A 27,854-nucleotide genomic window follows, 5' to 3' on the forward strand; every position below is an offset into this window, starting at 1 on the left:
CCTGACCTGTTCGGAGGCAAGTTGGCTTTTGGGGCAGGGGCTTGTGAATTTTACAACCACGACGAGAAGCCCCATTCTCTGCCCCATCGCTGTGCCTCAATGAATGTCGCACCCTTACCGCGTACAAAGGCCACATGCTTAACAGAGCTGGTCTCTTTCGCTCCACCGGGCCTTAGGCAGATCCCACCCGACTCAGAGGGCTGAGGTGTGGGAGCGGGGGCTCATTGGCGTTTGATCAGATGCATGGCACCTCCTCCCGGTCCCTCCCGCCCCAGATGAGCGCACAGGCACATGCAAATTTCCAATTTGGCTCCTACAAATGGGTTATACCAGGGGCAGGCAACCTATGGCACGTGTGCCGAAGGCAGCACGCAAGCTGATTTTCAGTGGCACTCACACTGCCCAGGTCCTGGCCACCGGTCTGAGGGGGCTCTGCATTTTAATTTAATTTTAAATGAAGTTTCTTAAGCATTTTAAAAACTTTATTTACTTTACATACAATAGTTTAGTTCTATATTATAGACTTATAGAAAGAGCCCTTCTAAAAACGTTAAAATGTATGACTGGCACATGAAACCTTAAATTAGAGTGAATAAATGAAGACTCAGCACAGCACTCCTGAAAGGCTGCCGACCCCTGGGTTATACCCAGGGCTGCTGTGTCTGCCCACCCAGGCCAGCGATGGAGACAAAATTCAGAAGGCAGTGGGAACCGGCCTGAAACAAACTCACTTACAATTCCCATGAACGCTCCCGTCTTGTTAGGGGCTGGGCTCTTTAGGGGAGGGGCTGTGCCCCGATCCTGCTTTCAGCTGTCACAGCGCCACTAATCATGGAAAGGCTTTGGCTTTGCTCAGCCGAAGCTCATGCTGGCGGATACGTAGCCGTCTGCAGAGGGCTGGCATGCAGCTCTGGGCCAGGGTTCCCAGAGCGCTCGGCCCCCGCGCTTGGGACGCGACTGACCTGAGAGCTCAGCTCCTGTTTTAGGTACCTACACAAGCGGCCAGATTTTGCAGCGTGCACTGAACAAGGGTCACGGCCTAGTGTGGGCTCTGCCCTGGGGGGGAATTTCACTCTCCAGGAAGGCAGAGCAGACCCGCTGCAGCTCTAGCTTGTTTCAGACACAGGGCACCCGGGGAAGGAAATTAACAATTATTATAACAGGCATTTGGAAAAAAAAGTCAACTTTATTTCTCATCAAAACAGAATTGGCAACAAAGAGTCACAACAATCAACATTTTCACTCCCACTGGGGAGGAAACCCATCCAAACCCAATAACTTACACAGAATTACAGTTCTGCTACCGGTCCTTCACCGCAGTGACAGGCAGGGCTGTCAGTTCCACACGCAGGGAAAGTGGGAACGGCTGCCGACCGGCAAAGCTCACACAGTGGGCATTTCACAGTGACCTGCACAAGTGTGAAATGCTGTGGCACATCTGGATAAAGCTACAGACATCTGCTTCACCCCTCCCCCCACCCCCGCAAAGTAACACACACTGTAGTCTCACATCCCTCCCTACCGGCATACGGGACTGGCCAACTTCCCAAACACCAAGGGAGACTGCTGTCCAGATCTTACCCCGGGCAAACCCGCCAGCAGGGCAAGAGCATTTCACCTCGCACGCGGGCGCGGGTAAGAGAAGCCGGCTTGATGGAGCAGGGGCAGCACACCTCAAACAGCACACTGTCTTTTGAATTCACAGTGCATCAGCTGCCAGAATGTGCAGTGCTGCAGTGGGGGAAAGAGCGTTGGCTACAAGGTCCCAGGCTTGTGAAAAGGGATTGCCTCTAGCCAGAGAAAAGGAGACACCCACACCACTCTGCACTGCAAGAGCAAGGAGCGTGTGCATGTGCAAAGAAAACCAAAACCCAAAACTACGTACAGCCCAGTCTGTTTGTACACAACCCCAGCTTTACAATGGAGTGTATATATTATACACCTACATATTCCACATGTGCATTGTACCCCAAGAGTGCGTGTACATAGTCCTTGCTTTACAATGCAGCATGGCTAATACACGCGATATCCTGCACCATGTCATGCTGCCCACAAAAAAGGAACGTGACCAGAGAAGATCTGCCCCGGGCAGAAAAAGTGGGTCGTAAGTTTCAATTGCTCCATGCCTGGTTCTAAGTGGACATCACCCCAGAAGCAGTTGCCCTCTTTGCAGCCTCTCTTACAGCGGCCGGCAAATCAGGCTCATTTTGTTTGTGTTTCTAGCTAATCGAAATACTGACAGCAATTAAGAGACCCTGAAAATCCCCACCCAGTTTGACTCCTGCAATGAATGGCTGGTTCCGTTGTGGAGTCCAAAGTGGAGCTGCTCACAGCCGTCCTGGATGGACTCAAGAGGCAAATGGTCCCTCTGTCTTTGGCAAGAGGGAAATTCACCGGTGTGCAGAGGTTCTGGCATTCGGCCGATGCACCACGTACGTCCCGTTTCAGAACACAGGGCAGTAAGTGGGATATAGGCCTCACGGAGGCCTAAGTGGTGCTATGGGGTGAATTTACCCTCAGGGCCTCTTGACTTTCCAAGAACAGCCATGGGTCACTGTGCAAAGCAGACCAAAACAATGGGCACAAAGAAAAAGGCCTCGGTCAGAAAGCGGCACACAGTGTTTGCTCCCCACCTCCAGCACCGACACCGCCTGCGTCCTAGCACCTCAGAGCAAGGGCTATTTCTGAGCTGAGACTTTTCAGGACAGAGGACGGGGTGGCTGACATGGGAGGGACGTAGGTAATGCGGGGGCTGCAACGCGGGACGCTTGAGAGAGGGGACGGAGGTGGGTGGGGTGAGCGGATGAGGCTGGTTTCAGGATGAAGCCAGGTACAAGTAGCAAGAGGTGAAGCGAGCAAGCCTCCAAGTCTGATTCACAGTTTCGAACCTCCGTGCGTGGCTAGGGCGGCCTGGTGCCGAGAGCGGGAGGGACACATCCTGCGGGGGTTTCACCATTTAGCTCTCTGCACACACGGCACAGACACCCACCCCACCAGCACACACACCCCCTGTGCAGAGCTGCACACACCTTGCACCATGAGGGCACAGGATACGTGCAAGACAAACACGCCCGGCGGCGTCCAAGTTGCTGCTTCTACAGGGCTTGGAAGTGCCCAGAACTGGAGACCCCTGTGGGTGCTCCTGTGGCCTGTTCCTCAGGGGCTCTCCCCCAGGCCCTGACAGCAGGAGCTTCCGGCCCAAACTCTACAGCCCGGGGGGAGAGGCTCACACCCAGCGCATGGCCCGACCGGGGCGTGTACAGGGCTGAGCACTGCGCAAGAGGCTGTGGGCTTTAGGTTACCCTACCAGGACAAGCGCCCGCCGCCCTTTGAGGCAGGGGCTGTGCAGAACAGCCCCACAGACAGGGGCATCCCACCCGCGCCCCGACCTCCCTCCATCCACAGCCCAGAGGCGGTCAGTGGAGCAGAGCTCTGGAGAGCAGGAGCAGTGGGCACTAAACGTAGTGTGGTGGCCGTGGCAGCAGCATGGGGCTGGGGGAATTTGTGCCCATGGCCTCCCCCCCCGGGCCCCGTGAGAGATGGCCAGTGCCCAGCGGGACTGCTCCCAGTCGTACGGCAACACACGTGGAGAGGCCAGGCTGGGCAGTGAGAAGAGAAAGATGCACATTCGTGGGAGCCGGGATACCCCACTAGCAGAGAGCTCTTTGGTACGAGGCAAGGCCCTTCCCTCAGCAGCCCCAGACACGGCAGCTCAGCTCTCTGCTCTCCACTGCACTAGTCACCAGCCTCAGGACGGTCGTGCCCGGCCCAGAGGGGTAGCAGGAGCCAGCGAGGGAGGGAGCTCAGTCTGATTTCGTTACACGCTAACACTATAAAGGCACGTCCGCTTCGAGGCAGCGGCAAGAGTCCTGCTGTGGAGCCCGGCCCTCGCTGGCGGCCCGGCTGACAGGCCCCAGGACGGCCCCTGCCGGGCTGCGTCCACAGGAACACTGGGCATGGCAGAGGTGGTTCTTCATTACACAGGGAAGGGGCTGAGCAGTTTGGTGTCTAACGGCCCCGGGGAGAGTGGGGGGAGGAGCCCCCCATGACCATCGCTCCAGGGGGCCCAGAGTATTTCCCGACGGATCCCAAACCCACGTCGGTGAAGCCAGGCTCCCCCGCAGCGAGGTGCGTCCCTGGCCGGGCGTGGGGAGCGCAGCCCCCTCAGGTCATGTAGCGGGTGATGGCTCTCAGCGCATACAGCAGGGCCGCCTGCATCCGGGCCTCCAGCAGGAGCAGGTTCACGTGCACCTGGAACGGAAGGAGAGGGCGCTCAGGGGGAGATGGGGGCGAGGCGCAGCGACAGCGTGGCCTGCCGCCTCCCCTTCCTGCCGGGAGACGGGAGCGCGAGGGGAAGTCGGGATCCGTCAGGGCCTGGGGAGAGCCTAGGCTGCCGAAAAGGAGGATCCCCTCCTCCCCACAGTGCAGAGCTGCACAACGGGCCTGGTGCATTCTGGGTTCTCCCCGCACACCTTCCCCCAAAGCCGCAAGCATCAGCCACTGGGTCAGGCTGGGCACTGGGCTGGGCAGAGGGATCACTGCTAGGATCTGGGGAGATCTTCCAGCAGGGCCCCTCCTCCCCCCAATCCTCCCCATGCCAATGCCACAACAGTGAGGCAGGATAAGCACAGGAGCCTGGGCCAAGGCTAGCCGACTAGGGGATCCAAGCAGGAATAGTTTCAGGTCCCCCACCCCCCAACTAATAATTAACAGGGGCCCCCATTGAGCTGCTCAGGGCCCTAGCAATTGCCTAGCACTGGTCCTGCCTGGGACCAGCGCGGCCGTGACAAGCTGCTCTGCTTTGCTCCGTCGCTCCACCTCACTGCCTAGCCCTGCTCCTGGCGTCAGGGCTGGGGGCGGCGAGGGGACGCACCTTCTCGGAGTGCTTGAAGTGTCTCCAGAAGTGGGTGTACATCCGCTTGGTGGCTTTCTCTGGGTAGCAGGCCACGGTTTTGATGTAGACTTTCAAGCTGCGCTCCAGGAGCTGGTTCACCTCCCCGTAGTCATAGTCGTCGTATCTAGGAGGGGAGGGGAGAATCCACTTTACCCTGAGGCGAGGCCAGGGCCTCAGCCCAGCTCCTCCTCCCTCCCTTCCTTCCCTCCCTCCCCCTCCGGCAGCCCTGGCGCCTGAACTCCCCTCCCCATCACAACGGGTCTGCGGCCTGACCGGCAGGGACAGAGCCTACGAGCGAGCTGGCCCCAGGCAGGCCATCCACACACAACTGTGCCCAGAGTAACTGGACCGAGACCCCCAGCTTCCTGCAGATGGGCAGGGCTTTGGTCACGGCTGCCCACTGGCTGGACTCGAACCAGGCCCCAAAGCCTGTTCCCAGGGACCCTCCGATAATAGCTCAGCTGCAGTATCTAGACAAGGGGCCCGGGGCAAGCAAGGAAAGAGGGGAGGGGAGAAGCGGGTGTGCCTGAGGGCACCATGGGCTCAGCGGGTCCCCGGTTACCTACCTGATGCCAAAGACGCAGTGAACGTAGTTCCAAATGGCCCTGCGGAGTGTGGTGGTGTCCACCCCGCTGTGCATGGCAATGGTGTTGTAGGTGAGGTTATAGACCACCTGGAACTTCTCATCCAGCAGCTGCCCCATGTCGGGGTACAGGCGGTTAATCAGCGAGTAGCCGTGGTCTTCCCAGGTGTAATCCTGCCAGGAGAAGGAGGCTGGGACGGAGGCTCCAAAACCCCGACGGGAGCGAAGGGCCCGGCCCAATACCCCATCCACAGGAGTGGGAGCCTCTCCGCAGACTTGGGGTCAGGCCTCCGGAGAAAACACAAGCCTGGGGCATAGGACACAGCTCCCTGGAGAGGGACCGGCTGGTGATGGCTAACACAGGGCCAGGCCCACAGACCATTGCCAGCCCCAAGTCTGGGCCCACAGCCCTCAGTGGGATCAGAAGCCCCTCAAACTGTCCTGCTGCTCCTGCCCCCCTCTGACTTTGCAGACCACACGTCTGGCTCCGCGCCTCTCCCCTCCCCACGGCTGCCGGGCGGCTGTATCAGGGGAGCGCAGCCCACAGAAGGTACCTGAGCTCGGAAGGTGGGTGGGGCCTGCTCTCCTTTCCTAGTGAAATCCTTGTATCCAAACTCCGGCTCCTCCACGAAGCACAGGACATTGGGAGGCAGCGTGTGCTCAGCAATGTCGACTGGATGGAAGACAAAAGCCCACAGGGACGTTAGCACCTATCGCTGCCCCGTGGCAAAGAGCCACTCAAGGAACCCCAGAGCCACCTCCCACGTTACTCCTGAGCTTTGAGTCACCGGCACGGTCCTCTGCAGAGCAAACCTGCTGCCATGATCTGCCCTAATGGGAGGTGCAATTAACGCAAACCGCACTGTTCACCAATTACCCGTGAGATAATTACATCCGACAGCAGGAATCCGTGACAGCCCTTCCCCGCTCAGGGAGCAGAGCCAATGTGGAGGGAGCCACTGGCAGTCTCCCCAGGGAGGATTCCTTCCCTCTCCCGACAGCATCTGAGCATCATGCAGCAGCACCACCATGGCAGAAAGGCCTCGTCCTTCCTACCCCTCAAGATAAGCCAGCGACAGGCTACGGCCCATGCAGAATTGCCACCGAAAGCCTTTGGACCTGGTTGAGACGTGTGCCTCTGCCTCCCGCCTGCCCCATCCTCCCTCCTCACCCGAGGGGGCCACAAGCAAGCTCTCCGTCTTCTCCAGCTCGAAGCGGGTTTCCATCTCCTCCTGCGTGACCCCCTCCTCCTCCAGCTGGCACTCCTGAAGCAGCTTCATCCGCGCCATCAGCACCTCCACCTCCTGCATGGCATCTTTGCCCTGGGCACGGAGAGAAAGCGAGCGGGCAGGGTCAGCACCAACGGCGGTTGGGAGAGGGATGCAGCCAACTTCATTCCAAGCACAAAACAGCCCCTTTATCTAGGTGCAGAGAGGAGCCCTTGGAGGGACCATCTGCCTGTTATCCAGAGCAATCGGCTGCTGGCAATGGGACAGTTTCTGGGGCTTTGTTCATCCCTATCGTGTGATGCCAAGCTGGCACTTTGCCCAATACTATTCAGGTACGACCCGGGGCCCTGTGCCTCTATCGACTGTGGGCTAGATTCTGTGCTACACTCCTAAGGAGACACTGCAGAGAAGGAGCAAGTCACCTTTACACCTCCCAGATTTGACTCCAGGGCCTGGTGCAGCCGCCAGGGTCACTTAGAGCAGCCCCAGGGCTGCTCTAACATATGGTTTGCCTCCCCAAGCTGCCTATGGGTTGCTGAACCACCCTGAACAGCTGCAGTGCACAGGGTTCCAGCCACTTAATCTTCTCACTAAGCTCCACTTCCACTCCACCCCTATACTGTGAGGAGAGTACGGTGGATGGCAGCCCTCGGATGCTCCTCTCTGGGGCTGTAAGAGAGGCCATAAAGAAGCCACATCAGCAGAGCAGGCACTACAGCTGGGTCAGAGCCAGCTTGGCCATTAGCTTGCTGCAATCTCAGCAGGAATGGGGGTGCACCTGCTCTCCTGGGGTTTGGCTGGGGAAGGGTTTACAGGGCTGCAGATTTAACCCCCTCCCTGGTAGTCGTTCGCACCAGGCTCTGGAACTAACTGTTGTGATCGGCACATGGAAAGCCTGGTAGCTCACTGGCCCAGCTCCTAACCCATCCACCCCATGACGAGACCACCAGACGGAACCAGGAAACACCTCCAGATTTTCTGTGTCATAACAGCCTGGACCAGTCCCACTGTTTCAGTGGCCTGGAGACAATGAACAGCGTGTTACTGGATGGAAGAACCCAGAGCAATTCCCAGGATGTCAAGCTCCAGGCCAGTGTGCTGAGATCGGGGAGGGGTGGGAGGAAAGACACAGACCCCTTCCCTAGCCCCTAGCGTTCTGCAACCTCCATCCCAGCTCTGCCACGGCTGGGTGGGTGGCTCTACTGGACACCAGCTACACCTGAACAGGAGAGATGTTCGAGGGCCCCGGACTTACGCTGGAGCCGCTCACTCCGTCCTCGGAGGCAGGGCTGCTGTCGCAGCTGCGTGGCGAAGGCGGCTGGAAGGCATGCCCGCCCTCCTGGTCGGTCTCCAGGTTGATGCCACAGCCGAACACGAAGGAGGCGAGCGAGTGGTAGTGCGTGAGGAGCACCAGGGCCTGGATGAGCTCTGCCAGGGACCAGCTGTTCTCGCCCGTCTTCAGGAGGGCCTGAAACGCGCGCACACATTCCCGGGTCAGCTCTGCCCCAGAGGGGACGCATGCGGTGAGTAGATCCCCCTCCCCCAACAGACCCAGTGCGGGGCAGATAGAGGGGAGTAGCACACAGACCACTGCAGATCCTCAGCCCCCTTGTGCCCCGTGCCTGGGATTCTGCGACCAAGGGGGAGGAGGAAGGAGAGCGACCGGAGGGGCCTTCAGAAGGGTGGCGCCCCCCTCATTCTTCCCCACCCTCCCTACGAGCTGGGAAACGCAGCCACCCGCTCAGCTGAAGGAGAGCCCAGAGCCACAGGCCGCCCTCCCCCACCACTCTGCATCCTTCAGTTCAGGACAGCGCATCCCAGGTACGAGCACGACACCACGCTGCCCTTTCCCCTCTTCACTGCTGGGCCACAGAGGAGGTGGTGCCCCCACATTCTTCCACACCCTCCCTATGAGCTGGGACAAGAGGGAAAAGGAGCCCCCCCCAGGTTGCTTATTGCTGGGCAGACCACAGCTCCCCCCGCCCCTCTCCGGGCACTCACCTCTATGTGCTCCTTGGTGATGAGCCAGGGCCGGTGAGCCAGGATCTTGTTGATTTCGTTGAGGTTCCTCAGTTTCTGGGGGGCGCAGTGCAGGCCTTGGAGCCAGCCGGGGTTCCCGCCCACCTTCAGGAACTCCGCCACGTGGAAGCCAACCAGGTAGGAACACTGGTGCCTGGCCGCTGCCTGGGGGCGAGGGTGGAGGAGACAGCGACTACGGTAAGGACATTTGAGATGCGAGAGATCACCACCTAGCGGGTTCTCCCCCGACCCAGGTCAGCCCAGGGCATTTCCCTTCTGTGCAGTCTCCAGGGCCGCGTGTCCCCAAGCCCGGGACGTGGGATGGACTGGGGGACACGGACGGACCTCAGCCGTTCTCCAACTTCTCAGCTGTCTTTTTAATGGGAGGAAAAGGTGGTCTCCAGCCGCTCTGCTTTAGAAACCCTTCCAAACGTGATCCAAGTGTAACAGACCCGGGGCATCTGCCGTTCTTTTCACTGGGAGCCAACTCGGATGCCCGCAATGCTTTGCACGCCAACACCGTTAATGACGTGAGTGCTCAAGGCAGGGAGAGCAGATTAGGACGATCCCCACCAGTGTTGTCCTGAGCAGGGGCTGCTCCTCAAGGGCTAGCCAGGTGTATCCGTTACTATGGAGAGGCCTCTAGCAACGGGCCGGGGCTGCGGGGAGAACGGAATTTGTTTTCCCGCGGGTGGGCTCCGCTTTCAGGGATTTGGGAACGACGCGCGAGTACTTTGGCCAGTGGAGTCTTTACATGGACTCAAGCCAGAGCAGTTCGGATGCTTCCCCTGGTCGCTTTCCCCACCCCCAGGAGACCCCAGCCGGGGCCCAATCCATCTCATTCTTAGCAAGTGGTTCCTGATATGCAGATTTACCACTACTCAGTTCTACCCCCCTGCTCCCAATTCCGCGCCCTAAAGCGCCATGAACTGTTCTCCTCCAGGCAGGCAGATGCTCACCTGTTCCCCACAGGACCCGAGTGCCCACCTCCCCCAGAGGCACTTACCATGATGGCGATGTAGTGGCGCTTGGGGTACGGCAGCGGCCCGTCCAGGTGCAGCAGCAGGTACTGCGTCTTCCAGAAGCTGGCCAGGTACTCCGGGTGCAGCCCCATCACCATGGTGACGTTATCCACCCTGCCCGCCGAGACGAAGGCCTCGATGAAGAGCTGCCGCTGGGCCCTCTCCGTGCCCTCCTGCAGGATCTGCGGGGAGAGAGATGCTGAGAATGCAGCTGCCCCAGGAGGCTCCCACAGCCCCATCTATCGTGGGACACAATGGGGGTCAGACAGGCGGCTGCCCCAACCCAAGTGCTAACAGCACAAGCTTCCCAGCTAACCATCCAGGCCTGTCCCCAGAGGGCAGCACTTGCATCAGGGTCATTTCAACACACCGATTGCCCCCTAACCCTCCAGCCGCCCCACAGCCGGCAGGGACAGGAGTTCAGGAGGTCTGGGCTACAGGGAACAATGGCTTTGTTTTGGGGCTTTTCCATAACAAGCACGGAGAACAATGCTCTGCACAGAGTAATACCACTTAGCTCTTAGCGAGCGCTAGGGATTACACAGGCAGCTCCTTTTATCTACACGCTTAGGGGCACGTTACAATCGGCAGGCCACAAAGCCCCCCAGGAGGTCTAATATGGGCGTGACTGGCCCTGACAAGAGGGTAAGCTACCTGCCGAGAGTCCTGCCAAATCAGCTGGGGCGGTGCTGGGAAGGGACCCTACAAAGCTGGGAGGAACGAATACCCTTTTATTGCAAGCTCCCTGGGGCACGGACTCTTGGTATGTTTGTACTGCACCTAGCGTAACCAGGGCCTGGTCCAGGGCTGTGGTTTCTAGGTTCAATACAAACATGGACTGGTAATAGCCAAAGGCAGCAGAGTCCGAGGGCAGAGCCAGGCCCCAGGAACTGCCGAGCTCAGGCACCCACGCTGTGCACCCTGGAGCAAGCCTGTTGCCCAGCTCGCCTCTCTGCAGCCCCCAGCGCCTACAGGCAACAAGCAGCGAACGCCCTGCAGAGCCCAGCTGCGATCAATCGTTAACAGTGGGATTGCCCCACCTCTCGGGGCTCCCCAGGGGTTTGGAGAGGAACCAATAGAAACCCAGCTCAAGAAGGGCTCGATCTGTTTCCTGCAGCAGCCCTGGCGCCCCGCCAGCTGATGCAACAGGTCTGTTTGTTCAAGCTACCCTCCGCATGCCGTCTCCTCCCCCGCCACGCCCCCCAGCACACGGCAGGCCGGGTTACAACAACAAGAGAGCCCTGATAAGGAGTGGCGGGTGCCCAGCTCTGCACCCTGACATCAGTGGTAGAAGAAACTGACTGTGCAGCCGGCCCGGGAACACAGCGATCCGGCTGCTGGCCAGCCAGGGCTCGACAGGCCTGCTGGGAGGTGCCCGGGTGGAATCAGGAGGAGGTGGCTACCTGCCCAGAGGGCACCAGAAGCGGAGCAGATCTCGGTCTCATAGCAGGGCGATTAGGAGCTGTTTAATCACCGTCCTTGGGCCCGAGCCCCGGGCTAGAAAGGTGGATGATGCAATCGGACGGGCACGAACGGGCTGGGCTGCCATTAGCTCATTGTTTGTGAGCAGTGCGGTGAAGGTCGCTGGACAAACCAAGCGATGACGACAGCAGTGATACGGAAAGCCCCTGTCTTGCTGCATGGAGTCAAGGGAAGCAAGTGCCCAGCTCTGCCGAAGGGCCCGTGAGCACACCCGGGGCCAGGCAACCCCCTTTGCCTAGAGGGGTAGTTCTCAACCAGGGGTCCGGGGCCCCTAGGGGGTCTCGAGCAGGTTTCAGGGGGGCCTCCAAGCAGGGCCAGCCTTAGACTCACTGGGGCCAAGGGCAGAAAGCCGAAGCCGCACTGCACAGGGTGAAGCCCGGGGCCCTGAGCCTCCCACCTGGGGTGGAAGCCTGAGCAGTGCAGCTTTGTGGGAGCCCCAGTGGAACGGGGCCCTGGACAACTGCCCAGCTTGCTACCCCCTAACACCAGCCCTGGCTTTTATAGGCACAAAACCAGCGGTTGTGGCACAGCTGGGCCATGGAGTTTTTAGAACATATTGGGGGGGGTCTCAGAAAGAAAGAGGCTGAGAACCCCTGGCCTAGAGGATATCGACAAGCCCCCTACCCCCCATCTGGGCACAGAGTCACCTGACTGGAGCGGCACCTCGCTGCACCTGCCGTCTGGGGCTCAAGGGACACAGCCCTGTTTCTACCCGAGGCTCAGAGGAGCAGTGACTGCAGAGGGAGGCCGCGAGAGAAATCCGGGTCACAACTCAGACCCCTGCCCAGCACTAGATTGTGCTGTTTCCCCTGGAGACGTTTCTGGCCAAGATCCCCCCTCTCCTGTGGCCTCCCCACATGGGCGGTGGGGGGAGAGAAGAAATCTTTCTTCCCCGGCACAGGAGCCTAGGCAGGTCTCCATCTTTTTGGAGAAGCCCCATGCAGCCTGCTGAGAGCTAGAGGCCATGGAGGCCAGCACTCTCCCACACCGAGCACACAGCCGGACCTCTATCCCCATGCAGCTGGCACGCAAAAACCTCTCCCTCCCGGCCTGCCCCCCGTCTTGCTGTCACAAGGGGCCCTCTTGTGCCACGCACCAGGGCTGCGCCTCGCTGCTGCCTCACCACCCCAACCCGACTCTCACCACCGCCTGCACTGGAGCAGCTCGCTCATGAGCACGACAGGCCATGGTGGGTGGGCAGAAAGCGAACGAAGGGGAATCTTATACCACCTCCCTGCAATGGCTCCCGTTCCAATCTATGGTGCAGCCAGGTATTCCCACCAGCACTGATCCACAAGGACAGACTCCTTCCCAACCCTCGTCCATGCTGCTCAGCTGGTTGGGGTGCCGAGGTGGATCAAACAGAGATCCTCCCTCCCTCCCCACACGGAGATCCTCCCCCACGCACTAAGTAGTCAGACAGTTCGCTTCCTCCATAGCTCTCTCACCCTGGCAAACAGGGGCTGGAAATCAGACCTCCAGTCTCCCCTGCGGCCCCAGCCCCAAAGAGTGGGGAACACATCTGCCCCCAGGAGCCTCAGAGAGAAATCAATTTGCTCCCATATCCTACCTCCTCCACGGGGATGAAGGAACTCGGGCCTCTTCCCAGCTGCCGGGGGAGTTTTATTCCTCTGTCCTAGGAAAGACGAAAAAAGGAATCGACTTTAAGACATTGCCCAGTGGGGTGTTGAAAGAGATTGGGGCTGTCCCAATCCTGCCAGGGTGAGAGCTGCTTGCCTTCCCTCCAGAGGAGGGACAAATCAGAGCTGGTGTCACGCCTCCAGGTGAAGGCAGTGGGACAGGAAGGGGTGACTCATGCAGTTCTCTCATCAGACAACTCCCCGAAGTAGCCAGGTATTCGGAGCTGCTCTGTCTGTGCATCCTCCTCCAAACAAGCCTGCAGCAATTCCCCGAGTGGGTTTGCATCAGGCACACCTCCATGTGAGCCAGGGGTGCTGCAACTTACCAGCCACACGCCGCCTCTGGCCAGGAGGTGGAAGAGAACCTTTTAAAAGGGATATCCCCTTGCAGGGCTGGTGCAGATAACGGGCACTTGTGCTGCCTGATGAAATAGCATGGCTCTGTTGCATAGAAAGCTTTGCTTCACACAGCTAGTCTGACACCAGGACAGCTCCTATTGCATTTCACCTTTCAGTGAGCTGGAGGGTTTTTTGTTTGTTTGTTGTTTTTAATTAAAAGCAGTGCTTAACCCCCCACCCCCCCACCCCAATTTTTGGATACACAGAAGGGAATGTAAAGGTGGAAGATTATACTGTAGCAGCCAGTTCAGCTGGGGGCTGGAGATTCAGTGCCAAGTTTCTGACCCCGTAACTACGCAAATGAAAAGAGCAGAACGGCGTTACGAGATGCCCTTTGCTCACTTGAGTCGTCCAGTGGTTTTAATTATTTATGCTGTGTTGGGTCTTCGGTTACCTGGAGCACCCTGCGGGGGGGTAGGGGGAGGGAAATCAAGGCACTGAGACGTGATAGCATAGACAGCTTTAACGTGGGTTCAAACGCACCCACAGAACTGCTCATGTCTGGGCTGGCAGGGGGTGGCACTGCAACCTGGCACGCAGGGTCAGACCACCACTCAGGTTTGGCACCTGCCATTGATAGTGAAATTCACCAGGCCCAGATCTCGCCATCAATCTTTGCCGACAAGCGGGGAGAACACATGTATGTTGCTTCTGAATTACGTGAGCCAGCGCTGAGGGAAGCAGGTCTCACTCAGCAAGAGTGACGGTGGCTTAAGTTGTTTGGAGGAGGGTTTGGTGAGAGCACCAAACGCACACGAATATAGATCCCCCAACCAAATGGGCTAGGAGCCCTCGATGTAACAAGGAACACCCCAGAAGATTAATCCCCCCAAACATAACCAAAGAGCAATTAGAGTGAAACAGCCAACGACCACAAGCCAGGCAATGCAGAAGTCCAAATTCCCCACCCTAATGCCCTGAAGGTCACCCCGGGGCCATTCTGGGCCCAGTGGGAGCAAACTAACACCACAGGGTCCTCAGACAACCCCCAGGCAGCTAGCTTTGAACGGTTACAGGCATCAGCTGCAGTAGCTGGGGATGCTTTAGGTATTAAAGAACCACAGGGTGCGAATGCTTTTGAAGGAGAAAGGGGGAGGGTGGGATGCATAGCTGCAGAGGGCACTGGTGTATTCCAAACAAATGCTTCTCCTCAGTCCCTAAAGCTTCTTTTCAGGAGGGGTTCCCTCCAGTTGTACACAAGGTAAATGCTCCGGGGAGGGGACTGCTGCCTTTGCCCTCCAGGGGTGTGTGCGGGAGGGGTAGGTGTTTGTGAGCAGGATCAGGATGGGCCATTCAGCACCTAGTGGCTGCATTCCACTGCCTCAGTGGCATTACTGGAGTGACACTCACTCCACAAGATCCCAAACTGTACACAGACATCACCCCTAAAATGCAGCCACTTCTGGGGTGGAGGATAGTATGCCACACAGAGCACAGGGAAGAAAGGGGAAACAAGCCTTAAGCAAGAACTCATGGGCGAAGCCCTTCAACTTTTGCAAAGATCTTTAAGCCTTGATTTCAAGCAGACAAACCGGTTCAGGTCTCTTCCCACACACAGGTTTCAGAGTAGCAGCCGTGTTAGTCTGTATCCGCAAAAAGAACAGGAGTACTTGTGGCACCTTAAAGACTAACAAATTTATTGAAGCATGAGCTTTCGTGAGCTACAGCTCACTTCTTCGGATGCATAGGAGCTGTAGCTCACGAAAGCTCATGCTTCAATAAATTTGTTAGTCTTTAAGGTGCCACAAGTACTCCTGTTCTTTTTCCCACACACAGTAAACTGCACTGTACCCAATTGTTTCTCCCCCCCTCCCCCTTTGGAGGGCAAAGACCCTGAGATCTGAAACTGTGGCCCAAGGATCTCTAACAAGGGGAACACATCCCAAGCACATAGGGTGACTGTCCCTGCCTTGCTGCACAGAGCCCTTCCAAAGGCTTGGTGCAGATGTTCCAGAATTAAGCCACAAACTTCGCCATTTGGCGTAAAGCTCCACCCGGTTGCAGCCACTTGTGCCACCACTGAGTTGAACCCACCGTGACAGCAGCCCAGCTGCAGTTGGGAGGGGATTTAAAATTTAAAAGGCAATTTTCTGAAGCCGGAGGAGAGCGAGGGCATTGGCAAAGGGCGAGGGAGAAGCCAAGACCTAGAGATGTCAAGGAGGGCGGCTTATTTAAAGCTGCCTCACTCGTAACACGCTGACGAACTCTCTGCTCCATGGTACGTTTGTCCTCATGCTTCTCTCCGTTGTATTTCACTCAGTTCAGCCGGTGAAACGTGACTTGCTCGTTTCTCTTTCGCACAAGAGCATCTTATTTGTGTACCAATTTTCAAAGCCTAGGGGGAAATGCATTGCTTGGATCACAACAGCGCCTGGAGGTACCAGCCGAAATCAGAGCTCCACTGTGCTATGAGCTACAGACCAGGTGACGGGTAGCCCCTACCCCAAAGTGCTCGCAGTCTCAGAGGACGGAGGAAAGGGAGTATTATCATCTGCATGAGATGGGGAACTGATCAGTGAAGAGACAGTCCACAAACTCCTGATTCCCAGAGCCTTAACCAACAGAGAGATCATTTTTCTTTAAACCCAACCTTTGACTGAGTTCCCCGAGGAGGGAACTGCCTTGTACCAGGAGTCTGCATAGCACTTAGCAAGGAACTGATCCGTTCCGTGGTAAAGTCACCCCAAATTCCTACCGCCCCCTGAGGAGATGGGACATGTTGCCTTTGGAACCGCAGCTTCAAATCTCTATCTTCAGCCTCTAAAAGGCAAAACTGCTTTAAGGCCAGGGCATAAAAAACAAACATCAGAAATCACAAAAACGTTAGGCTGGAGGAGTCCCTCCCCCGGTCCTGATACAGGGCCACGATAGATCAGGTGCTTGTCCAACCTGTCCTTAAGGACGGGGATTCCACAACCTCCCTAGGGAACCTGCTCCAGCGCTGAACTAGCCGTACAGCATCAGAGCATGATCAGCGGACGACACGCTCAGTGGGGAACAGGCACAAAGGATCATAGAATTAGAAGGGACCACAAGGGTCATCAGGTCTAACTCCCAACCGGGTCATATCAACACACGGAACATGGCCGGCCCCCCTGCCACCCTCCAACAGTTCAAATGCACATGGGCCACGCACATGACAGTTCCTACTTGTTAAGACCGTTTGAGAGCGATACATAAAGGCTCCTTTGAACCAGCCCTAGCGGGGGGGGGGGGGGCGCACGGGGCGGGACGGACACGACAACGGGGGACAGAACGAAAGGGTTCATGAGCTTCCACCTCCAGACACAGGCGACTGCTAGCGGACACTGTGTAGGATGGACCCCAGCCAAGCCCTTGCTGAGAGGCACAGGCCAGGTGCTTTTGCAGGCTAACCCTTGCTCTCCCTCACCCCTTGCAGATGCACAAGTAACAGCTCAGAGGGACTCAGGGCAGTTTCCCAGTTAAGTCCAATGACAGGAGCAGGCATCGAGCAGCTAGAGGAGGAAGCAGACAGGCTGGGCCAAGAGGGAATTAGACCACATTGTGACACCTAATTGAACCAGGTTGCTGGTTGTCACCAGACATTCGAGTCAGCCAATCACACCAGGCTGTCACCCCAGCCTACCCGGGTTACTAAAGTTCACGGTGATGTTACCTGCTGCGGCAGCAATCTTGCCTAGCAGACTCTAGGGTTAGAAACAAGGCCGGAGAACCTGCGTTAGCCAAGGGCATGGGCTGGAGGGGTAAAGGGCAGGGATTTGGGATAGCTAGAGCCAGCTTTAAGAGAGACCTGTGGAAGTGTAGGGGAAGGGAGGGGAACTGGACTGGTTCGCTTTTTTCCCTTTATAGTGGACACAGTGAAAGAGGAAAAAAATCCTGCTCATTTTTTCCACATTGGAAATTCACCTCTCGTCTACCCTCGAGGTTCTATGGGGACCAGAGAACTCATGGAGGTCCCCAGCTTTCAGTCCTTTGTGACATGGGAGCAGAAGAAGAGAAGATCTTATTAAAAAATGATTAAAATGTGAGTAGAGGGCATAGGTAAGTGGGACCCCCCACCACTGGGTAACTCCCATGCCCAGCGAATGCCCAGGGGAAAAGGCTATCTGGTAAAGATTCAACATCCCTGCCCGTTCTCTAACCAGGACAGGTCACAAAACTCCTCTCCTAACACACACACACATGCACCGACCCGCCTCTGCAGCAACACTGGCCAACTCTGATATTTCTAAGGCAAACTGCACACAGAAAAAAGCATTAGCCACACACCACCCTGTCAGGCACCTTCAGACAAAGCGAGCAGAACGAAGCAAGGGCGTAAACACACCCTGGGCAACAAACCCCATTACGGCAAATGCCAATCAGCAAGAGTCTCTCCTGCCCTCCACCAAAGAGTTGCTTCCAAACACAGCTTGGCCAGCTTTGTGTTTATTTCTAGAGGAAAAGGTTCTCATGAAGGGCTTGTTTGGGAGGCAGACTGAGTGTCCTAAGAGGGCTCTGCCACAGTCCTGCTGGGTGCCCTTGGGCAAGTCACTTTACTGTTGTGCCTCAGTTTCCCCATCTGTAAAATGGGGATAATGACACTGACCTTTGTAAAGCATTTCAAGATCGACTGATGAAAATCCCTACTGAAGAGCTAAGTGTGATTAGTATCCATCCCTTCATGTTTATCATTCAACCGTGTATTCCTGTCAATTTACATTTCTTTCCATGCAGTCACCCAATTTCTGCTGAAGTTCATCACGCTCAGTTCCTCCAGCGTACCTGTAAGCTCACTCACCATTCTCCAGACCTTTCAGAACTCCTTTATACTTTTCTTACACCATTTCCTCCAAGGGAGGGTCTGATACTGGGGATTTTTGCACTGGTGTAGCTGTAAGAGCATAAGCCACCCCAGTACAAGTCACACCAGTCTAGCCCAACCTGGGCAGTTGCACCAGTGCAAAAGTCCCAGTGCAAACAAGTCCTTAAATTATTCCTTATTTCCCTTTGCCTGAATTCAGCAAAGTACATAAGCCCATGATTTCCATGGACTGCTTGGGGACGTAAAGTTAAGTGCATGCTCAAGGGCATCACTGAAACTGAGGCCTTAGTTCCGATCTGCCCCACATCCTCATACAGATCATGCTTATAAACTGTAGCTGGCTGAAGTACTCTACCCATATCTCCTCTCCAATCATCTTATCTCAGGAGGAACCTATCTACAACCCCCTCAATACCTCTTCTGATCTTTTGTTGATCAATAGCTACATACTGCAGTGAGAGGTGCATTAGATAGTTCTCATGTTTCTCTACAAACTAGTTCTTTAAAAAACAAAAAACCTGCCCACTTTGGTCATGGAAACCAATCCTGGTAGCAATAAGCAGGTGCAAGTTAGCATAGGGGAGGGATAGCTCAGTAGTTTGAGCATTGGCCTGCTAAACCCAAGGTTGTGAGTTCAATCCTTGAGGGGGCCATTTGGGGATTGGTCCTGCTTTGAGCAGGGGGTTGGACTAGATGATCTCCTGAGGTCCCTTCCAATCCTAATAATCTATGAAATCTATGAAATAGTTCTGATCCAACGTGGCCAGTATGACTGAACAGTTCTGGGAGATTAGAATATAAGAATGGCCATACTGGGTCAGACCAAAGGTCTATCCAGACCAGTATCCTGTCTTCTGACAGTGGCCAATGCCAGGTGCCCCAGGGAGAATGAACAGAACAGGGAATCATCGAGTGATCCACCCCTGTCGCCCATTCCCAGCTTCTGGCAAACAGTGGCTAGGGACACCATCCCTGCCCATCGTGGCTAATAGGCTTATCCTGGGACTTTTTTTTTCAAATTATTCTAACTGATGCAATGGGCCCACAGGGAAACAGATGCCACTTAGTGATCTCTGCCAATCCTGGTTCTTCAAGAATCCAAGGCAGCCAGGTTTACACCAGTCCATTCCAGGATATGGGTTGCCACATGTCTGGCAGGAGCTCAGGTTTGCAGCAAAACAAGAGTGCCAATCAAATTACAGCACTTCCTTGACAAACAGGAAGTTAGATGGTGGGGCTGGCATGTCTCACTCTCCTCGCAGGAAGGAATGTTGGAAGTTTTCTGAATGCCCGGAGCACCACTAGTTGCACATCAGCAGCTGGAGACAGACAAGTTAAGAAGGGCTATGGGGGAAGAGGGGGTGATCAGTGTCTCTGATCACTGGACCATCCAAAGGACAACTGGGCTAGTCAGAAGCAACCAAGGGAGTGAGTTAGGCCTCCAAATCCCACTGAATTCCAGTGGGAGTTGGGCACCTGATCCCCGAGGTTCCCATGGAAAATCCCAGCAAAACCAGAAACACACAGCAAGCTCCTGCCCTTCCCAGCATGATCCCCAAAACCAACTCGCTCAGGCAAAAAGGCAAAGGACACCCTGAGGAAGGATTAAACCCTTCTGTAGTCACCCAAGAGCCCACCAGAGAGACTCTGTGCACCCCCTTTCCCCTGCCAAGAGCCCAGGAGCAATCCACTCTGGATGTATCCCTCAGCTGTAGGCCAAAAGCCTTTATATATAGTGAGATCTGCTCCCGTGACCCCACCTCCAAGCAGCATCCCATTAAATACACTTTGGCTCACCCACCGATGACCAACCTGTCCTAGGCAGCTAATTTTTCCTTTGCCGCTTAAGACCCCATCTTCCAAAATCACCTTTATCATATTCCCAACTCTCTCCTGCAGCCCAGCCAGCCAGACTACCCAATACACCATCTCCTCTGACAACCCCCCCCCCCTTCGCAGACCCCCCAAGTCAGTCCTGATACTCCCATTCAGCAGCAGTTCCCCTCTGGGCTGCCTGTCCCTTCTTCCTTCCCTATTTACAAGGCTGCCTCTGCACCTGGCTGGTGCACGTTACAAACAAACAAGCAGGTTTCCTGTGATGCAATTCACCCTGCATGTTTCACTCCAGGAGGTGTTGACACCCAGTCAGAGGTGCCAGATGGCTCTTCAAAAGGAGAACATTCTGATAGCATGAAACAAAATACCTTGAAGAACCAATGGGTAATCAGCTGTACTTATTTTAACTACTCTCCACCAGTGATGTCAGCACAATCCTCTTCTGCCCTCCCCCCTTTACTAGTCACCTGTAACGTTGCATTGTAGTCATTGTTCAGGCACGCTGAGCGTGGAGATTTGTTCGGCTCACTGCAGATCATGTGTATTAATAATTTGGTGCATTATGGTTCCCTTTGGCCAGTTAATCCTCACACCACCCTCTAATGCATTACCCCTGTTCGACAAAAAGGGAAGCTGAGGCATGGAGGAAACAAGCAGCAGCTTATGCCAGGTCTCTTGATTCCCAGAGGCCTGTGCTGTAACGACTTTGGAGGATGGAAGTCATCCGTGCCCCCACTGAAAGATCTCGCGTCGGCTGCTGCTGGAGACAGGACACCCAGCAACAAGCGCTAACGGTCTGGGAGCTCTGGTGCCACTTGGTGAACTGTGGGGTGTCTGCCAGTACCTCGCTACGGTTTGGCAGGGCAAAGAGCATGCCTGATAAGGACATAAAAAGATTAAGCAAACAGAATTACTGCCTGTACCAGAAAACCAGTTTATTATCTATGGCTCCGTTTATACAAAAAAGGATCTCAACACGTTTTGAAGCCAGCTACCATCTATACAGGCAAGGCAAATGAACAGCATCCGGATGGAATCTGGCGAGGATAGTGATAGGAAAGTCAGGGCTAATCTACTCTAGAAATGCTACCTCCACGCAGCTGCTGTAGCACATGTGGCGAAGACACTCTGCTGACAGGAGGGGGCTCTCCTGTTGGAATAAATCCACCTCCACGAGAGGTGGTAGCTGTGTTGGAGGGCGAGCTCTCCCATCCAAACTGGTGCTTTGGTGGGTGTCGCTCGGGGGGAGCTTATTCACACCCCTGAGTGATGCAAGCTATACCAAAGTCAGTGGTAGACCTGGCCTCAGACATAGTGATGAATTGGATGGAACATTAGACAATCTCTTGACACTTTTTGTGAAGGGGTGAGGAAGTGTCCTTGCTGCATCCCAGCTCTGGTTATTGCACTCTGCCTCCCTAAAAATTCCCCCCTTGCCATTTCAACTGGCTACAGTATTCTTCAGTTGGAGACCTGAACCACTACCTAACGTGTCAGTCTGCACACAGCTGCGTTCCAACCCAGAGGTGGCTGCATCTCCATGGTGGGCAAAGTGAAACCCTACAGATCCTGTACCCACTACGCCAGCATGTTTGGGCAGCCTCGTTCCTGTCCATGAATCTCAATGCACTTCTCAAAATGAAAGGTGCTCTGAAAGTGCAGATCATGGTATGGGGACTGAAGAATTTCATGATGGCTTCACCGTATTTGAGGAAGCACAGAACTCAGCCCCTCCTACCCTTAACAGTTGAGATGAAAGGGCATCTCTTTTGGGTGTAGCAGTACATGGCCTGAGACAGACAGCTAAGCAGTTCTGATCCCAACCTGCAGAGATCACCGTTACACTAACAGTTTCACTGCGTCTCATTCATTGCTACATATTCATTATTTAAACATTCCTATACAGCTTTTCCTATCTTGCGCCCTCACATCATGTGGGGTTTTTTTTTGATGTAGGTTCTTCACTGCTGAACAGTGGTTTCCAGCTGCATTCCCTTTCTAGGAGCAACACTCTATGTTATTACTTAAAAGCTACAGTGTATTAATCTGGGGACAAAACTCCACAGCTTCTGAGTGGGAACCCCAATCCCCCTATGTCTGGAGTAGAGCTGATTGGGGTGGGGCAGGGAAGAAAGGGAAAATGCAAAGATATCCAGGGGAAAGTGTCCCTATTTTTTATAAAATAGTATTTTCCCCTCCATTTTCCCCTCCATTTAAATTGTCAACATTCTGAAATTCGAAAGATTTCAGCCTGAAAAATGGAGAAAAAGTGGCAAGGTTTTTGCTAAAGCTTTGAAATTCCCACAAGTTTGAACAGCTCTACTGTTGGTGCACCAGCCTTAAAGCGAGGAAGATGCTAGCCTCTAGAGGAGAAGGGATGTGGTGGGCCACCCATGGGACTGGCAGATTCAGAGTTGCATTACTAATGTTAAGATGAAGCATCCTCTAGTAATTAAACCACGTGCCTGAACATACAGAATCCTGGGTTCCATTCCCACCTCTGTCACCAGCTTGCTCTGCAGTCTTGGGGGAAATCAGGATAGCCCCAGTTCCTCTGATCCCTCCCACCATCCTCATCCGCAGAAAAGGGTAATACTTTGCAGGGATGTCTGTGAGAAGAATCAGTGGTTCTCAAACCTCTGTATTGGTGACCACTTTCACACAGCAAGCCTATGAGTGCGACCTTCCCACCCCCCTTATAAATATAAAAAATGTGTTTTTTCATTTAACACCATTATAAATGCTGGAGGTGAAGTGGGGCTTGGGGGTGGAGGCCAACAGCTTGCGACCCCCCTATGTGACCTCCTGAGGGGTCACGAACCCCAGTTTGAGAACCCCTCTGTAGCGTAGCTGTAGCCTTGTGGGTTCCAGGAGATTAGAGAGACCAGCTGGGTGAGAGAATCTCTTTTATAGGACCAGCTTCTGTTGGTGAGAGCTTTCAAGCCATACAGCTCTTCAGGGCTGGGAAAGGTATTCCCAGTGTCACAGCTAAATGCAAAATGGAACAGACTGTTTCGTGTAAGTAGTTAGCACATATTCTAAGGAACCACTCATGGTAAACACTGGATTTATGGCTTATTACAACAATCTGTAACCCACTAACCCCCCTTTTTTCTCCTATGACTGCAGAAGTGTTAACGGACTGCTCTAAATTGAATGGTCCCTTACAAGATGTGCAACCTACTTGTGCTAAACAATCTGTTCCATCTTGCATTTAGCTGTGATGCTGAGAGTATCTTTCCCAGACCTGAAGAAGAGCTCTGTACAAGCTCTCTCTCACCAACAGAAGTTGGTCCAGCAAAAGATATTATCTCATCCACCTTGTCTCTCTGGCATTTCTAAAGCCCTTTGCAACTCCGACCCCATCCCTTTTTCCATTAATGTCCCCTCTCTCTTCACTTTTCTTTCCACTTAGCTCATCCCCTTCTACCTAACCTACCATAAAAAACAAAACCCATGGAATTAACATACAATTTGCTGCCATGACATTGTTCACTCTGCTTGTGTGTTCTACCTCTTCCCCCACCCTGGGTCTGTCTAGTATATTTACATTGTAAATGCTTTCGGAGAAGGACTGTCTGCGGCTCTGTACAGCACCTAGCACAATGGCTGATCCTTAGGCACTGCCCAATTAACATGATTAATAATAAAGCCTTCGCAGCACCAAATACAGAGCACTTCAGGCCCTGACATGCTGATTGCTCCTCTATACAACTCCCAAATCCCAAACCCATTTGTGGACTAGCACCAAATTCCAAGCTCCCCCATAAATGAAACTCTATTTTGAAAACACCCTAGCAGAGGTCAGGGAAGAGAAAGCTTGTATTCTTGCTCACCCCCATCCAGGTCTACATGAGAGACAAACGTTTTCTGCACAATGAAGTTCTGTTCACAAGAGGATTCAGTTCTGCCATCTTCTAAAACAAGCACAGTGCCTGAAAATAACCAAGGTCTCTATGTAACTACTGGACCTCACTAGTGAGACAAGAATGATAAAAGCCGTGTGCCAAGAATCACTGGACTGGCACTTGGGAAACTTGGGTATTGTGCCATCTATTCCCTGCTCTGGCACCAACCTGCTGTGACCCCTTTCTATGCCTCAGTTTCCCCTCCCAGCTTCTGTCCTCTTTTTAGGCTATTATTCCTGCACGCAGAACTTGCCTCAAACCACTGAGCCCCCCAAGGTGCCCAGATGGGGCCAAAGAAACAGTTAAGAGTGCATGGAAACCAAGCAGACAAACTGCACAGGGCCCATCAACCCAGTCTAGTCTATTTGCCCTTCTTATCTGCACCTGCCTCTTCCCCACATTTATTTCCCGTGAAACAAAAGATTTTAATTTACTTCTCTCCTCAGAGAACTGAGAGCTGCCCCCCCTCCCTTTCATCCACCAAAGTTTCTCAGGGCCCTCAAACTCAACCCTGCCCCCTCCACAAGAAAGCTTTTAGTTACTGTATTGTCCTCAGCACTCCGCAAGGCACAAAGCCACATTTTAACTTCTTGGGAGCACTTCGCTGCACAATTCCAAGCAGGTGGTCCCCACCACCTTAGCAAAAGGGAGCTAAGTGCATTTGGAGGGCTCTGCCTGCATGCACTTGGGCCCACTGAATGTGGACACGGAAGATGGCAGCTGTGCTTTAAGATAGTAAAATCCCCTGTCCAAGAGCCAAGTGGGTAAATATTATGAAAGGGCCATTTCGAACCCAAGGAAGTTGAGAATCGCGATTCAGAATTTAGCCATTTAGAGTCAAAGGAGGTTTCTGTAACCCAGGGGAGCAGACTCATCTCCTTCACATCTTTGAAGGGGGGGAGGGAAAGATGGGGGAGGGGGGGATCTTTTTCTTAAACTGGAGTTAAGGCTGGAGGCTAAAGAAAATCTTAATGAGCCCTGCCAGGCTTTTCAAAGTGACCCAGATGTATTAAAGCCAGGAAATCCAAAATACAAATAAAATATTAGAACATGGAACTGGTGTCGGGGAAAAACTCCTCTGGGAAGGGAAGGTATAGTTAGCTGCTTTTTAATTCTGCTTCTACTTCTAATTCTGTCAACGAGAGAAGGGGCTTGTTCTCTCAGAAGTCAGGAAGAGTGATTCTTAAACGTGGTCTCAAGCCCCCCGATCTGTTGCCACATTGGCTAACCACCCATCCCCCCACCCTCCTAACGTGGTTAGCCCCTTTGGGGCATGTCTGTACTTGCGCCCTCTTCGCCAAACAGCAAGTCAAATGGAAACTTTGATTTGCCTCCAAAGAACCAGAGAAGTCGAGAGAGGGACACAGACCTCAGCTCGCTACACATGCGAGACACGGCAAGGTTGTATCACTGCAGGTAGAGCGCCCATATTCGTCACTGGTACGCCAACCTCACGCCCCTCTTGCATCCCCCGTCCACTAGCTGATGCAACTGGGGTGAAACGTACTGTGGCATATCAGAATTGTTACAGTCCCTTACGCAACCAGGCTGGATCTGGAGCGCCCCCCTCCCCAAATCATTAAGACTGGAAAAGTAAACAGCCCCTAAGTTACACACCAGGGCAGCAAAGGAGAGAAGGACACTGGAAAATGATCACAAAGGCCCTTCCCCGCTCCCGGAGGGGGGGGTATTCCCCCTTCCATTACCTCTTTATTCCTCAAATCACCACACTGCTCGCAGGGTAAATAGCCCTTGATGTCCGTGCAGCCGCAGCCATCGGAGCCTGCGACAATCATGGTGCCGTTCGGGGAGGGGGCGGCACCCGGCGGGGTGGGGGAGACGTGCTGCGCTCGGGGCTCGGTCCGCGGCTCCGGTTATCTGTCCGGGGGTTGAAGGTGCATAGCGGATCGGGCAGCCCGCGGAGGCGTCAGTTTCACGGCGGCGGCAGCTCGGTGTCCCGGGGTTCTATGGCCGAACGTCCGAACGCCGCAGGGTTCTGGAACGTCCGGGCGCATCCGCGTTCTAGAACGCCCCAGGGCTCAGCAGAACCCGCCGGACCGCACGTAGCCCGGACCCGCGGCTCAGGCGCGCCCCCGGCCCCAGCTGCTCTCTCATAAAGCTCCAGGCGGGCGGAACGGCCCGCGGAGCCAATCGCCTTACAGGAGGAGGAGCCTCCTCCAGCGCCGTGACTCGGCCCCCTAAACTTCTCCTCCAATAGGAGAGGACAGAGCCGCTGGGGCTTTCGGGAATGCTAGTTTCAACCGCTGTTTACAGCTTCGGTGCAGAGCGGACCTCCTTGGAAGAGAAGTGGGTGCAAAAGTTGCTGTTAGTGAGGGCTGAACGCTGCCATTTGAATGCAGCAAAGACGCGCATCGGATTGTGCCGCCCTCATCACGGGATTTCTTAGTTTTCTTTGGAGAAATACACTGAGATAACACTTGATCTTCCTGCGGGGGGAGGGTTGGAGTGGATGAGAGAAGGTTAGAGAGGAACAAGGAAGGACAAAAGCCCTTACAACTGAAAGTATGTATAAAAGGTCCCTCTCGTAAAGTGCATCCCTGTTCCTGAGATCAAAATCTAGCCACCTGCCTATGTACAGAGCTTAAAGTGGTTTGAAAAAAAGTGTGTGGGGGAGGGGGTGTCATAATCTGGGAGCAGCAGTGTTGGTAAAACTGCTTGATGTGACCTGAATAGATTTTTAAATCTATTTTTTGGCCTGATCTGTGACCCCTTGTAACCGTCCCCGCACTTTGAGCAGCCACCACACCCCCCTTCTAAGACTGATGGAGCTATCTAAAGATAACAAGTTAGAACGGCCATAGTGGGTCAGACCAAAGGTTCATCTAGCCCAGTATCCTGTCTGTCAACAGTGGCCAATGCCAGGTGCCCGTGGGTGGCACATGAACTGGCTGGGGGAGGCTAGCCCTCAGCCCTGCCCCTTCCACCCAAGGTCCCACCCCTTCTACACCCCCTGGAACCCAGAGCCCCTGTACTGCAGCCACCAGCCCCTACCCCAGGCTGGCTAGTGCCTGCAGCCCCCCCAGCCCTGGAGGTCCAGGAGGGAGAGCATTCAGCACCGCTGCAGCCCCTAGCCCCGGGAAGGCCAGAAGCACTGACAAAGTGGTGTGGGCAGGGCCATACCTGGCTGTTTGGGGAGGCACAGTCTCCCCTACCCACCGCCCATGCAGGTGCCCCAGCGGGAATGAACAGAACAGGGAATCATCAAGTGATCCATCCCCCGTCGCCCATTCCCAGCTACTGGTAAAACACAACCTGAATCCACATGTTAAAGGCTAATAAACAAAACCTGAGCCTTAGCCAAATAAACCTGCCAAACACAGAGACGAAAATCAAAACAACCTCTAAATAAATAAAGGAAATAACTCTAAACAAACATTAAGGGCCCGACTCCTCTCTCCAATGCACGGGTGTAATTCAGCCACATTCAGGGTCAGCAATGTTGTGGAAGTCACAAACAAGCCAGGTTCCTAGTCTGAAGGCCTGACTGGCCTTTAGGTGGGGACAGAAAATAGCTTGATCAACAAATTTTTTTCAATGGTACATTTTTCTTGGATGGTGCAAAACCACCAATCAGGAGAAAAACAACACAGGGCTAAAGAGAGGTGATGACAGGGGTTCAAAGATTAGCTCTCTTTAAAGAACGTTTGTTCCCTGCAGATTCAGAGGGCTGACCCTGGATCACAAACGCCTCCGGCCTAAGGGATTTCTGAACGTGCAGAGAAGAAATCGGCACATAGGTGTCCTGCGCCCATTCGCCATTGCCCTTGTGCTGCCATTTACACTAGTGCAAAGTGGATGTAAAATGCTACAAAATTAGAACAACAGCGTTTCCACTCACTTTTGCACGCGTGTATATGGCAACACCAGGTGTAGGGCAATGGAGAATCAGGCCCATTATATTTGAAAAGGAACTCAAGGCCCACAAGGAGATTAACATTCACACATACCGGGCCTGATTCTCCTCTCACATCAGTTTACACCAGCGTAGACTAAGGCCTCAGCTACGCTTAACACTTCTAGGGCATAGCTTTGTCA

The 27,854-nt window shown here is 54.5% G+C and overlaps 1 protein-coding gene across 1 annotated transcript; it reads right to left on the reverse strand.

Moving 5' to 3' along the window:
* Positions 1–1,172: 1,172 nt before the first annotated feature.
* On the reverse strand, positions 1,173–25,896 carry SESN2 (sestrin 2). The gene is made up of 10 exons (XM_044997837.1): positions 25,505–25,896; positions 12,800–12,865; positions 9,732–9,929; positions 8,708–8,890; positions 7,962–8,174; positions 6,649–6,799; positions 6,032–6,150; positions 5,461–5,651; positions 4,874–5,018; positions 1,173–4,251 (listed from the first exon to the last, which is right to left on the reverse strand). Exons 1-10 carry the CDS (start codon positions 25,592–25,594, stop codon positions 4,165–4,167), a joined length of 1,443 nt encoding a protein of 480 aa, XP_044853772.1. The 5' UTR covers positions 25,595–25,896; the 3' UTR covers positions 1,173–4,164.
* Between the last annotated feature and the right edge of the window lie 1,958 nt (positions 25,897–27,854).

The sequence above is a fragment of the Mauremys mutica genome, chromosome 23 (genome assembly GCF_020497125.1).
Source record: "Mauremys mutica isolate MM-2020 ecotype Southern chromosome 23, ASM2049712v1, whole genome shotgun sequence".
Lineage (NCBI taxonomy): Eukaryota > Metazoa > Chordata > Testudines > Geoemydidae > Mauremys > Mauremys mutica.